At 44.8% G+C, this 13946-nt stretch overlaps 2 protein-coding genes and 1 long non-coding RNA gene across 6 annotated transcripts in view; 1 reads left to right on the top strand and 2 right to left on the bottom strand.

Annotated features, from left to right (window-relative positions):
• LOC309525761 (uncharacterized protein) overlaps nucleotides 1–5013 on the top strand; it is a 29446-nt gene extending 24433 nt beyond the window's left edge. For all 4 annotated transcript variants that reach the window (XM_082211272.1, XM_082211274.1, XM_082211273.1 and 1 more), the window contains one exon: nucleotides 334–5013. In XM_082211272.1, the coding sequence (XP_082067398.1) occupies nucleotides 334–1955 (1622 nt within the window). In that variant the 3' untranslated portion in view covers nucleotides 1956–5013. The remainder of the gene's footprint in view (nucleotides 1–333) is intronic.
• LOC309525864 lies at nucleotides 4877–5730 on the bottom strand. Its single transcript, XR_014216558.1, has 2 exons — nucleotides 5662–5730; nucleotides 4877–5114 (listed from the first exon to the last, which is right to left on the bottom strand). It is a non-coding gene; the product is annotated as an uncharacterized lncRNA (long non-coding RNA).
• A 5938-nt stretch (nucleotides 5731–11668) lies between these two features.
• LOC309525800 (uncharacterized protein) overlaps nucleotides 11669–13946 on the bottom strand; it is a 77812-nt gene continuing 75534 nt past the window's right edge. The window contains exons 3-4 of the mRNA XM_082211383.1: nucleotides 13365–13451; nucleotides 11669–13100 (exon numbers count right to left, since the gene is read on the bottom strand). Coding sequence (XP_082067509.1) covers nucleotides 11758–13100; nucleotides 13365–13451 — 1430 coding nt within the window. The 3' untranslated portion in view covers nucleotides 11669–11757. The remainder of the gene's footprint in view (nucleotides 13101–13364; nucleotides 13452–13946) is intronic.

Raw genomic sequence — 13946 nt, forward strand, 5'->3', positions numbered from 1 at the left:
TTTATTTATTAAGATTCTTATGTTTTCTGGCAATGTGTGTTTCTTGCAAACAAATAATGTCCCTTTCCACCCATTAATATGTTAGCTATTTTGTTTCTTTTCATCTTATTGTTCAATCCATTTACAGTCCAAGAAATATATTTTACATTCATCATTTAATTGTAATTTATTTCAATACTTCTTTCAGTAAACAAATATACCAAAAAATGAATGTAAAGAGAAAATTCCAGAAACATTCCTAAACAGTAAAACCTTAACCTTAGATTCTCTTCTCTAGTCCTCTTGATCACCTGTTGAGTCTACTCTTTCCTCCCCTTTGTCTGTTTGTTCTAGGTGGCGATGAATTGGAAAGGGAGATTGACGAAATCTACACAGTGGATGAGCCATATACATACATGGAATGTGAAGAGAACTTCAGCCAGAGCTCCTATTCTGCTTCCCAGGACATAAATCCCATTGGATTTCTCTATCAATACAACGAATGCATAAATAGCTTCATTTGGCAGGATGGTGTCTCGTCACAGGACACAACACACAAGGGGGAGAAACCATATCTGTGCTTGACGTGTGGGAAGAGCTTCAGTCGGAAGGACCACCTTGTTTCCCATGAAAAAATTCATACAGGGGTGAGACCCTATCAGTGCTTGGAATGTGGGAGGAGCTTCATTCGTAGTTCCGCTCTCACTTCCCATCAGAGAATTCATACAGGGGAGAAACCCTATCAGTGCTTGGAATGTGGGAAAAACTTCAGCTGGAAGGAAAGTCTCACTTCCCATCAAAGAATCCATACGGGCCACAAACCGTATCAGTGCTCGGAATGTGGAAAGAGCTTTCGCCAGAGGGGCGATCTCACTTCCCATCAGAGAATTCATACAGGGCAGAAACCATTTCACTGCCAAGAGTGCGGAAAGAGCTTCACACAGAGCACTAGTCTCATGCTCCATCAAAGAATTCATACAGGGGAGAAACCCTATCAGTGCTTGGAATGTGGAAAGAGCTTCAGTCGGAAGGACCAGCTCACTTCCCATGAGAGAATTCATACAGGGGAGAAACCCTATCAGTGCTTGGACTGTGGAAAAAACTTCAGTCGGAGGGTGAATCTCACTTCCCATCAGAGAACTCACACAGGGCAGAAACCATTTCCCTGCTTGGAATGTGGAAAGAGCTTTAGTCAGAGGGTGAATCTTGCTTCCCATCAGAGAATTCATACAGGGCAGAAACCATTTCACTGCCAAGAGTGCGGAAAGAGCTTCACACAGAGCACTAGTCTCGTGCTCCATCAAAGAATTCATACAGGGGAGAAACCGTACCAGTGCTTGGAATGTGGAAGATGCTTCCGTCAGAGCACCTGTCTCGCTTCCCATCAGAGAATTCATACAGGGGAGAAACCATTTCCATGTCAAGAGTGCGGAAAGAGCTTCTCACAGAGCACAGGCCTCATTCTCCATCAAATAACTCATACAGGGGAGAAACCATATGAGTGCTTGGAATGTGGGAAGAGTTTCACTCGGAACAACCAACTCACTGCCCATCAAAGAATTCATACAGGGGAGAAACCCTATCAATGCTTGGAATGTGGGAAGACCTTCCGTGATAGGAGCAATCTAACTACCCATGAAAGAATTCACAGCGGGGAGAAACCATTTCAATGCCAAATTTGTGGGAAGAGCTTCACACAGAGTACTGGTCTCATGCTGCACCAAAGAATTCATACAGGGCAGAAACCGTACCAGTGCTTGGAATGTGGAAAGAGCTTCAGTCAGAGCACACATCTTACTTCCCACCAGAGGATTCATACCGGGCAAAAACCGTTTCAGTGCTTCGAATGTGGGAAGAGCTTCAGTCGGAAGGAAAGTCTCAGTTTCCATGAAGCAACTCACATGGGGAGCAGCCAGTTAAATGCTAGTGATGTGGAAACAGCTTCAATTTCAGGAGAAGTCTCACTCTCCTTTTAAAACATCATACTGGGGAAGGATACCAGTGCTTGAAACTTCTGCTAAGATGGAAAAAAAACCAGCAGAAAAACATGCTTGGCCTATCTCAAAAAAGGCCTCTCATGGACACCTTCCTCTTCTGGAGTACAATATCAGGCCTGCTGGAGAATGCTTGCTATCTTCCAGTATGTACTATCGGACCCAATGAAGGGATCCAATATCCTCATTCACTCTATCGTGGGCAGGATGATGACGTCAACCAAATAACAGAATCTTTGGAAAACTTTCCATCCTGGCCTCCAGTATCTATAATCGAGGTCAAGTACCTTACTTCACAGTCAAAAAATAATAAAGCACCCGGCATAGACTGTTTGGCTCCAGAACTGTTGAAATCTAAGATCGGCTGGTGGGCCTCCCTGCTGGCAGTAATATTCTCATTTATCGAGTCATCCGGGTTATTTCCTGAAGTCTGGGCCACAGCTGCAGTCATCCCTTTATTCAAAAAGGGCCTTCCATCCGATCCGGCTAGTTATAGACCAATTCGTTTGCTACCTGTAATTAGCAAATTATATGCAAAGCATCGTTACAATAAGATAGTTAATTAGATGGAGCTATTTTTGCTGAAGAGCAAGCAGGAATTAGATAAGGCAGATCCGCTATAGACCATTGCTTAGTACTAGCCTATTTTATAGATAAGTATGATAAGAAACCAGGTGGTGTGCTATATGCAGCTTTCATTGATCTGAAAGCTGCATTTGATTCAATCTCTTGAGTAAGACTAGGATAAGTTGAACTCTTCAAGTATAGATAAAAGATTATTGTTATTGATTAAATGTCTGTATAAAAACGCTGTGCTGAAAGTGTGTTGCTCTACAAATGGACAGCTCACAGGATCTGTACCAGCCACAGAGGCAGTTAAGCTTTGTTTAATTTATATATTTAATTTATATATAAATTATATTGTCCAGAGTTTAACATCTCCAGAGGATCATGCCTCTACATTGGCCACAAAAGCCATTTCTATATTATTATACAGAGATGATGCGGTACTTCTATCTAGAACAAGAGTAGGCCTAAAAAGATGGATGAGGGCATTCTCAGGATACTGCCAAAGAGAACATCTGGCTGTGAATTGCAAGAAAACTAAAGTTTCAAGAAATGATAGGGCCCATAGATGGTATATTGATAATAAGTTGATCGAACAAGTTAAAGTCTTTAAATACCTCTGCCTTGTTTTTCAGTCAATAGGGTCATGGGGAGCACATCAGAAATGTGCAAAGGAAAAAGTGTCTCGAAGCGCCAAAATTCTGTAATGCTTTTTCCATACAAAAGGTGGCCATCGCACACCATCAGCCCTTGAAGTGTTTAAAGCTAAACCCCTAGCACAGTTATTATATGGGGCTCGGATTTATAGAAGCTGTTCAGTCTAAGTTTCTAAGGCAGTTTTCCCCCCTGTACAATCCTGTGTTCCAAATTCTTCATTGTGCTTGGAAGTAACCCGTTCTGGTACTTCCGGTTTTTGGCGGCCCGCAACCCTAAAAAACGCAACCTGAAGCGTCTGTAACCCATGGTATGACTGTACAGCCTTCAGCTGTATTTGAGGATCTGTTTCAAAAAATTCCGCTGGGGAAATGGTGATGTCCCTGTGGAGATGGCAGTATTGAATCAGTAGCATTCTTTGTAAAGGTTTGAGGAGTGAGGTTATTGCCCCTCTGTTATTGTCTATGACAAGTCACTCAACCATTGCTACTGGGTCCTTCTAGCAGATCAAGATAACCAGGTGACAGCAAAAACTGCAAATTTTTTAGCAGGGGCAATTAGAGCAAGATCTATTACAGTCATACCTCGGGATAAATATGCTTCAGGTTGAGCGTTTTCCGGTTACTCTCCACGGCGACCCAGAAGTAACGGAATGTGTTACTTCTGGGTTTCGCCGCTCGCGCATGCGCAGATGCTCAAAATGACATCATGCGCGGAAGCGGCAAATCGCAACCCGCAGGCGTGGGTTGCGTTCGCTTCAGGATGCGCATGGGGCTCCGGAACGAATCCTGTTCGCATCTAGAGGTACCACTGTATTTGATTATTGATGTAAACTTCCAGAATGTATTTTGTATAGTTAAGTTTTTACCCCTCTCTCCAGTCCAATGTATTGTATTTTAGTGCTTGAAATGTGGGAAGGGCTTTATTAAAGGCACAGTAGTCAATGTGGGGGGGGGGACCGTTTCAGTGCTTGGAATGTGAAAAGGAGGGAGAAGCCTGTGGGCTTCAGTCAGAGGGTCAGTCTCACAGCCCATCAAGGAACTTGCAGAGGGGAGAAAGCTTTTTTCTTTCTTTTTTTAGAAAAAGCTTTATATTCTCTCTTGAAAGTTCAGAAGTGCATAATTACAGGTGCACAAAGACACACACAAAAGAAAATACCCGTGTAGAAAACAAAACAGAATAACAAAAAAGTATAAATTCCAAAAAAAATAATATGTTATTGTAGTTAAGTAGCCCTTAATATGGTTCTAGATAGCATTGAGCCATCGGAAGTCTACATTTATACACAACTTGTTCACGTGTAGCGAGTTTGTACATATCTTCAATCCAGTTGTGGAAGAGAGCTTCATTTTTATTTTTCCAGTTCATCTATACCTGTCCTTTTGCCATAGTATGAGTGCAGAGAGTTGGTTCGTATAGTCCCTTAATTAGAATCCATGTTTTGGGGATATAATTGAAAATGATGTTTTCCTCTGCAAATCTAGGGTTATTCTTTACAGTTGTGTTGATCATCTCTTATTACCTTCTGCCAAAACTTTATCAATGTACGACATTGTTCAAACTTGTGTTTCAGAGAAGCATTATCTCTGTTGTATCTCCAGCACCTGGATGTCTTAGATGGTCCTTTCACAAATAAGTGCAATGGAGCCCAGTAAGTTCTAAATATTATTTTTTCTTTTATGTGCTTTACTTGAGGGCCAGAGATAACACAGTTTCCCATTATTTGGTCAAGATTGGCATATTCCACTCTGTATTTCATTTCTCCTTTATGAACTATGTATAAAACTGGTTTGCTATAATAAACATTTACACAAGGCAATAGAGGGTCTTCTTTTGTAACATAAATCAACTGATTTCATACCTCTGGGGTCTCTGAGGCTGTAAAAGCTGCTCATCTGTAAAGAGCCGTTCCCCAAGTGTCTTCTCTGGAGATATTGTCATTGAGCAGTTAAAGGTTATTCATATTGGTCTCTTAACACGGAATATGCATAGAATTCGCCCTTCTCATCTTGTAGAGTGGCCTCCATATTGAGCTTTTTCTGAGCTTTCGCTTCCATTGGTGACAACCACCTTGGGGTTTTATTTTCAAGCAAGTCCTTATATCTTATCCAAACATTGAACAGTGCTTTTCTGACAATATGGTTTTTGAACGCTTTATGTGCTTTAACCTTGTCATACCACAGATATGCATGCCACCCAAATACATTGTTAAAACCTTCTAAATCCAGCACATCAGTGTTTTCATATTGGTCTCTTAACACGGAATATGCATAGAATTCGCCCTTCTCATCTTGTAGAGTGGTGACCAACAGCAAAATGTCTGCCCCTTTTGTACCACCCAGAGACACTAGACAAGGCTGCCCACTTTCGCCTTTACTTTTAAATATCTTGTGGGAACCCCTGACGTTTATTGCCAGGCAGCATAATGAAATCTTTGGTTTGAGTGACTCAAATACACATTGGTAACATTCACAGATGACATTGTTTTGTTTATCACAAAACCTCACATTACTCTTCAAATATTAAGGCCAAATATCTCAGGATATACTGTAGGGACGTGGGTGGTGCTGTGGTCTAAACCACAGAGCCCAGGGCTTGCCAATCAGAAGGTCGGTGTTTCGAATCCCCGCAACGGGCTGAGCTCCCGTTGCTCGGTCCCTGCTCCTGCCAACCTAGCAGTTCAAAAGCACATCAAATTGCAAGTAGATAAATAGGTACCACTCCAGCGGGAAGGTAAACGGCGTTTCCGTGTGCTGCTCTGGTTCGCCAAAAGCAGCTTTGTCATGCTGGCCACGTGACCCACAAAAACTGTCTGCGGACAAACGCCGGCTCCCTTGGTCTATAGAGCGAGATGAGTGCGCAACCCCAGAGTCCCTGACTGGACCTAACGGTCAGCGGTACCTTTACCTTTATACTATAAATTGGTCTAAATCAGAGTTGATGGTAATAGGAATTTAAGGGGGGGGGATTCAACTGTTCAAACAACACCAATTTCGTTATTCTATAGGCAACATTAAATATGTAGGCCCATCAATCGGTGTTTCCTAATTTAATTTTCAGAGATCTGGAATAATCTGTGAGCAAGGATGGGCACAGAGCTCTTGTCTTTTGACAACCCAGCAGAGAAGTTGACATGGCCTCTCCCACCCACCGTAACCCTGGCAACCTCCCCCCCCCCACTTGGTAGTTTCCATGTCTGGGCTGTCGGCGCCACCTTTGTCAGGCCCTCTGGGCTGGTAGCCCTAAACGTAATGCAGCTGCGTTTGGTGCCTCCCCTTAATACTCTGAATATTAGCGAATATTAGCGGAATTATCCCATTTGCTAAACTGAGAATTTGGGGGGATCTGCCCTTCCCCCATTCATAACAACACAAGGTACCCCCAATAGGCAACAGAAAATAACGTCCCCCAACCACACTGCCCTGCATTTTGCCAGAAAAAGGGGCACCCCTGGCCAGATCCAGTCTTCATTTGCACACATCAGACACAAGGAGGAAGATTAAGCTGGAGCTGACATTCAGAACAACACACCTTCCCCCAGGGGCAGAGTCTGACACCTTTCCCCAGGCCATGGGGACAGAGGACCAGATCTTGACCAGAGGAAACATTTTGCCAGTATTTCACATATATTCCTAAAGCCTTTAGAGGTCAAAAGCAGCCCTTTGTCCTGGACCCACAGCCAGCGCAGTCAGGCCAGGATCGGTGGAATATCTTCAATAAGCCATATTCCCCCAGGGAGCAGCCTGGCCTCTGAATTCTGCACCAGATGAAGTTTCTGCACCGCCTTTGGAGAGAAACCTCTGTGTTAGGCATAGCAGTAGTCTAACCTAGAGGTTGCCAGAGCAGAGACTACAGAGGTCCACCTCTCCTTGCCCAGATAGGGGCACGTCAGCAAAGTCTAGGCAACACAATGACCATGTACATACGCAAAAAACAATATAGAATTCCTTCAAACCATAACAAGTACAAAATGAAATCTTTAGTCTCAAAGTCTCTGAAAATCTTTAATGGAAGCAAGGTACCAGACTTTGTACAATGAAAGACAAGCTGTGAAGCTTTGTGCATTCAGCAAATATGTTGTCCAACACTACAGTGATTCCGGATATTGACTCCCGTTTTGTAGAATTCTTTGTCAGCGTGGTGGGAGGATATAGAATAGCTTCATCAACCCATCTTATTTTGAATGAATGTATGCAAATGAAAATATCAAATGCTGTGGAACAGTGCTCGTAATAATGCAATCAGCCGAAGCCCATGGACCGCAAAGGATCCAGGACTGGCCCCAAGCCACTGACCAGCTTCTGCAAGGCAAGGCACGAACGGCTCCATCATCTGTGGCCTTGTGGAGAAGGAGAGCTGCGTGGCCTCAGATGCCTTACTCAGGGCTTGCTCACACTCACATGCACACTCCCTCCCACCCAGGCCGAAACTGCACAGGGCTCTGGGCGCAAGGAGAAAGGCTTGGGTGAGGAGCGCAGGATCCTTCTGGATCCCTCTCCCTCACAAGGTGGGTCAGATGTTTCGCCTCCCCTGACTTCTCTGCATCAGAATGGGGTTTATTGGATGCTCTCCTTTCTCCCAGACCCCTCCCCAAGGGGGCAAGCAGCATCTGGACCCAAATGATGAGCCGAGCTCCTGCAAACTCGCCCCCCTCCCTGGTTGGCAGAGAAAAAGGGGGCAGGACCCTCTGTCCCCCAACTTGGGGGTTACCGCATGCAGCCCTGAGATTCTCCCTTCTCCCAATGCACCCCATGGGGCGTGAGAGAGGAGGTTCCCAGTTAGGAGAGACCCAGGCAGCTCTGGCGCAGGAGAGGGGCAGCTGCGACTGGGGAGGGGGGGTCTCTTGCTCTGGAGGACGGGGCCCCTTCTCCCTCCCCTCTCCTCTCTGCCTCCGGACCCAAGGCGACCTGGAAGACAACAATGAGGACATGGGGGAAGGGAGGTTTCTGCAGAGGGTGGGGGTCCCTCTGTCAGAGATGCTTGAACTGAGATTCCTGCCTGGCACGGGGTGGAATAGATGACCCTCGGGATCCCTTCCAGACTCTCCTACGTGAGGGGTCCCCTGCTTCTTGGGGGGGGGGGTCTCCCAAATGAAGCAGAGAGCGGGGCTCCGGTTGCTCTCGGCTTGCAAAGGGTTAAAAAGAACAGAGCTGGATTTTAACTCCAGCCGAGATTATCTTTTTTGGATCCATAAAGTCAAACAGTTTTGGTGTTGTTGTTTCATGTTTCTTTGTGCAACTTGATTTTCTGAGGTTCCATTTCTATATGGAGTGTAGCTACTTCTGTATCAAAGCATAATATATTTTAAGATGTAATGTTAACAGTAGAAATGCACCATTTAATCCACAGTGATCTTCACTGCTAAAGTATCATAAAATTTGTTTGCCTGGGGAATTCAAGGAGGCGGGGAAATCATTAACCTGCTGGCACGAGTTTAATGTTGTTTGGAGACCATAACTCCCAGGAATTTCATATTAGCTATGTGTTAGTGTGTGTCCAGCACACAGAATTGTAGGTGAGATGGAATAAAAGGCATCCCAGGAAATTCACTTTGACTTCTTATTCATTGTTTCGAATGTGAGTTCACTTACAGATGAGAGTGGACCATGTTGATTGCTGAATAATTACACCATCATCCACACATTAATTTGAACAAGCCCTTGAGCATGAATAAAAGAGGCACAGCTCTGATCCAGTAGCCACTCATATCATGCTCTAGGATGCCATTGATATAGGGGGCTTAACGTACGACTGGTGGAATCGGTCTTGGGAATTGCATTCCACCCTTGCTGCTGATATGTGGGACTGTTACATGTCACGTGTCTGTTTACATTCCAGCACAGATTGCTGGAGTCTTGTGAGCGGAACATCCGCTCTCTATTGCTTTTGTTTTTCTCTCTCACTGAGAAGAACGGCAAGGAGAGAAGCCATGTTTTCTTTGTCCTGATTTATGTACAATAAACGTAGTCTAGTATCCATGCCTAGAGCCAGATCTGTTGTGTGTTTACTCTGCTGAGTAACGTGTGCTCATGAATGCACAGCAGTGTGAGTCGCGGACGCACGTCGGAGGAGGATGACTGATGGATCTCCGCAGCGGCACGGCTGAGAAGGGGGACTCAAGCCAGCTGGCCTTCCGTCCCACAATTCCGACAATCAGGACAACCAGCGGGAGACAGTGGCGTAGAAAGGGAAGCGGTGGGGGTGAGCCGCTCCGGGTGTCATCATGAGGGGGGTGACAAAATGCTCAACGTTTCCGAGCACAATTCAAAGTGTTGGTGCTGACCTTTCAAGCCCTAAACGGCCTCGGCCCTGTATACCTGAAGGAGCGTCTCCACCTCCATCGTTCAGCCCAGACACTGAGATCCAGCTCCAAGGGCCTTCTGGCGGTTCCCTCACTGCGAGAAGTGAGGCTACAGGGAACCAGACAGAGGGCCTTCTCGGTAGTGGCGCCCACCCTGTGGAACGCCCTCCCATCAGATGTCAAAGAGATAAATAATTACCTGACATTCAGAAGACATCTTAAGGCAGCCCTGTTCAGGGAAGTTTTTAATATGTAACGCTGTATTGTTTTTAACACTTGATTGGGAGCCGCCCAGAGTGGCTGGGGAAACTCAGCCAGATGGGTGGGGTATAAATAATAAATTATTGTTGTTGTTGTCATCAATGCCAGCCCCCAAAAGAAAGCAACAGCTTTGGGCAAACAAAGCCACCATGCTCCTTCCGCCGCCACCAGTTGCTCTGGTGGGAAAGGAGAAGCAGGGCAGGGGCAGTGGGGGTGGAGGCTGAGGCTGGGGAGAGGTCAGCGCAAGTCCGAACCTCCAGGACACCGATCCTCGCGCCCTTCTCCACCCCAGGGAGGCCACGTGATGGCCGGCTGTGTAATGAAAACAGGGCTGAGTTCTTTTTACCTTTATCAGAGTTTTCAAGAAGGACAAACATGACGCAATTCTCTTCAGATTACAACCCTTTATTGATTAACAAGTAAGAAGCAATAAGGACTCAATCATTCATCACTCATACATTCCTTTCATACCTGCCAGATGGCTGGACCCACTAAAAGATGGCCAGTCTCTTTCATGGGTCGTCGGACGGCAGGCAGGACAGCATGCAGAGGCCTTCCCGGTTCTTATATAGGCCCAGGTCCCATACGGCTCCATTCAGTGGCGTAGCGTGGGTTGTCAGCACCCGGGGCAAGGCAAGTAATTTGCGCCCCCTAACCCGCGAATTTGCGCCCCCTAACCCTAACCCCCAGATGTTGCGCCCAGTGCGGCCGGCCCCCCCTGCACCCCCCACGCTACGCCACTGGCTCCATTGTCTTGTATTGAAGGGGGTTGGACCAAGCGATGGCTGTCATCATGCTTATTCCTCAAATAGACATGAATAATTATAGTTGAAAACAGTCTGGTTTCCGCCATGTTTGATTCCTCAAATAGATATGAATAGCATGTTTCAAACAGTCTAGTTTCTGCCATATTGTCACTGTCCTTATGAATAGTATGTTTCTTTCCACATGTCTTCTTTAAGAACAGTCACTTGTCTCAACCATATTTTCAATTCTCAGGTTATCCTTTATGTCATCCAGACGTGTTGTCATAACATGTCCAAAGATTAGGAAAAGAAGAAAGAAGAGGAAGCAGGATTGGATGAACATTCAAAGAGACCATAATTTTGGATTGTGACTCGGCTGAGATTTGTTGGAACAGTTTTAATAAGGCTTTACAGAAACTGGACCTAGAAACTGGAGAGATACCAATTTGGATTATTAGATGATCATTGTAAGAGTCATATTGAACTGTCTGAGTGGATAAGATTTGAAGGCTGGGCTAGGGAGGGAGATGCAGGATGTAGGAAAAGTGTCATCTTGCTGAAGGGGAGGAGAAAGGCTGGATACTAAATGCAGCTGGGTTTATTCTGGAGGGCATATTCTGAATAATCGTTGCTACAGATGATTTTCAGACGGATATAGGAGTTTCCTTTTCATCTCTTTTTGTATTTTTTATATTCAGATTCCTTTATTTTGAATTTAGGAGGACACACACAGGAAAAGGAGAGTTGGAGGTGGGAGGGACCTGCAAGGAACGCAGGGAAGGAAGGATCTCTCAGGGTGGGAGACGGGAAGAAGAGGGGGTCACACAGGGAAGAAGTGGGGGAGCCTGCCTTTCTATTGGTTGACGAATGATATGATATATATATATGATATTGTTGTTTAGCCGTGTCTGACTCTTCGTGACCCCCTGGACCAGAGCATGCCAGGCACTCCTGTCTTCCACTGCCTCCCGCAGTTTGCTCAAACTCATGCTGGTAGCTTCGAGAACACTGTCCCACCATCTCGTCCTCTGTCGTCTCCTTCTCCTTGTGCCCTCCATCTTTCCCAACATCAGGGTCTTTTCCAGGGAGTCTTCTCTTCTCATGAGGTGGCCAAAGTCTTGGAGCCTCAGCTTCAGGATCTGTCCTTCCAGTGAGCACTCAGGAGGCGTCTTTTAATTTTGTGACTGCTGTCATGATATATATGATACAAATGTGATAAAGGGTTTTCTTAGTTATTCTTCCCCCTTTCTCTTTTCTATATAATTGTGTTTTGTAAGGGTTGTTTAATAATTTTAGCTTTATTATTTTTCTTTTTTGGTTTTCTCTCTGTATGAATTTTTTGATGGGAAGTGAGGCGACCGTTCTGAGTGAAGCTCTTCCCACATTCCAAGCACTGATAGGGTTTCTCCCCTGTGTGAATTCTGTGATGGGAAGTGAGCTCAGGCCCCTGCCTGAAACTCTTTCCACATTCGAAGCAATGATAGGGTTTCTCTCCTGTATGAGTTCTTTGATGGGCAGTGAGATTGGTGCTTTGACTGAAGCTCTTTCCACATTCCAAGCACTGATAGGGTTTCTTCCCGGTATGAATTCTTTGATGAGAAGTGAGACTGTTTCTGACACTAAAGCTCTTCCCACATTCTAAGCACCGATAGGGTTTCTCCCCTGTATGGACTCTTCTATGCACAGCAAGATCACCTTTCTGACGAAAGCTCTTCCCACATTCCAAGCACTGATACAGTTTCTCCCCTGTATGAATTCTTTGATGAGAAGTGAGATTCTTACTGTGACTGAAGCTCTTTCCACATTCATGGCATTGGAAAGGTTTCTCCCCTGTATGAATTCTGTGATGGGAGGTGAGATGGGTTACCTGACTGAAGCACTTTCCACATTCCAAGCACTGATAGGGTTTCTCCCCTGTATGAATTCTTTGATGAGAAGAGAGTGTGGCACTGTGACTGAAGCTCTTTCCACATTCCAAGCACTGATAGGGTTTCTCCCCTGTATGAATTCTTTGATGGGAAGTAAGATCTTGCCTGAGACTGAAGCTCTTTCCACATTCCAAGCACTGATGCGGTTTCTCCCCTGTATGAATTCTTTGATGATAAATGAGAGTCTTACTGTGACTGAAGCTCTTTCCACACTCATGGCATTGAAAAGGTTTCTCCCCTGTATGAATTATTTGATGGGCGGTGAGATTGGTGCTTTGACTGAAGCACTTTCCACATTCCAAGCACTGATAGGGTTTCTCCCCTGTATGAATTCTTTGATGAGAAGTGAGATGGGTTCCCTGACTGAAGCTCTTTCCACATTCATGGCATTGAAAAGGTTTCTCCCCTGTATGAATTCTGTGATGGGAAGTGAGGTGATCCTTCCGATTGAAGCTCTTTCCACATTCTCTGCACTGATACAATTTCTCCCTACTCTGTGGTCTTTCGTGTGAAGTGAGGCTATTCCTTCGAATGAAGCTCCTTCTTTGATGGGTGTTGGACTGGGAGCTCTGACGGATGTTCTCTCCACACTCCGAATATTTATATGACTTCTCCACTATGTGGATTCTGTTGTGGTCTCCCTTGTTCTTCCCTTCTAATTCATCACTATCTGCAATGAAGAGAGAAGCTAATTAGAGCCTCAGGAAGAAATGGAGCTAAAGTTTATTCAACAACGTTAATGAATGCTTGTGATAGAGGAAGAACTGAAGAGAATTAGATTTGACACGTCCTATTGTTTTCACTGTTTTTGTTTGCTGGTATTAACTGAAATATTGCTTGGCTTTTATCTGGGATGGATATTTTTCCAGTTGAGTTCTGGAATCCACTCCATCTCCAATCAAAACTGATATTATGATCCAACAGGGAGCCTTACTGAGAGAGTCCACGATCCCACAATTCTCCTCCTTTACTTCTTTATGCTGAGCTGTCTGGTCAGGATCCAGCAACATCCACGCCTTGTCTGTGAAACAAACAGCAACATCGTCACCTGAACACTCCCCAATCAGAAGTTATCTCAATCTGGTTGGTCTAGATTCAAAATTATATGTAAATCTCTTTCTTCATGTTGAACCGCCCTCCCATGTTTATGACGAGACCAACTCTGTCTTGTTTCCTTGGTAACAGAAGAGGAAAAATGACTATTACTCACACTTAATCTGAGCACTTAAATGGCCGCAAGAGCTCCTATTATAGATATTATTTTTTAGATATACAAATGTCATGAAAACACTCAGCCTACATATTTGTATCATTTATTATTCCTATGTTCCTCATTTTTAAAAGCAAATAAAAGTTATACAAAAAGAAAAAGGCAGCCCAGAGTCCCCACTTGCATTCAGTTTGCAAAGCAGAATCAGGTTCCTTTAAAGAGTCGTGGCTTCTAGTGCTGCGCGGCGGATCAGTGAGTTGTCTGACATTGACAGGGCATCCAGATCACAGAACTGGTTTTAGACAT

Source organism: Podarcis vaucheri (assembly GCF_965113315.1).
Source record: "Podarcis vaucheri genome assembly, chromosome: 2".
NCBI lineage: Eukaryota > Metazoa > Chordata > Lepidosauria > Squamata > Lacertidae > Podarcis > Podarcis vaucheri.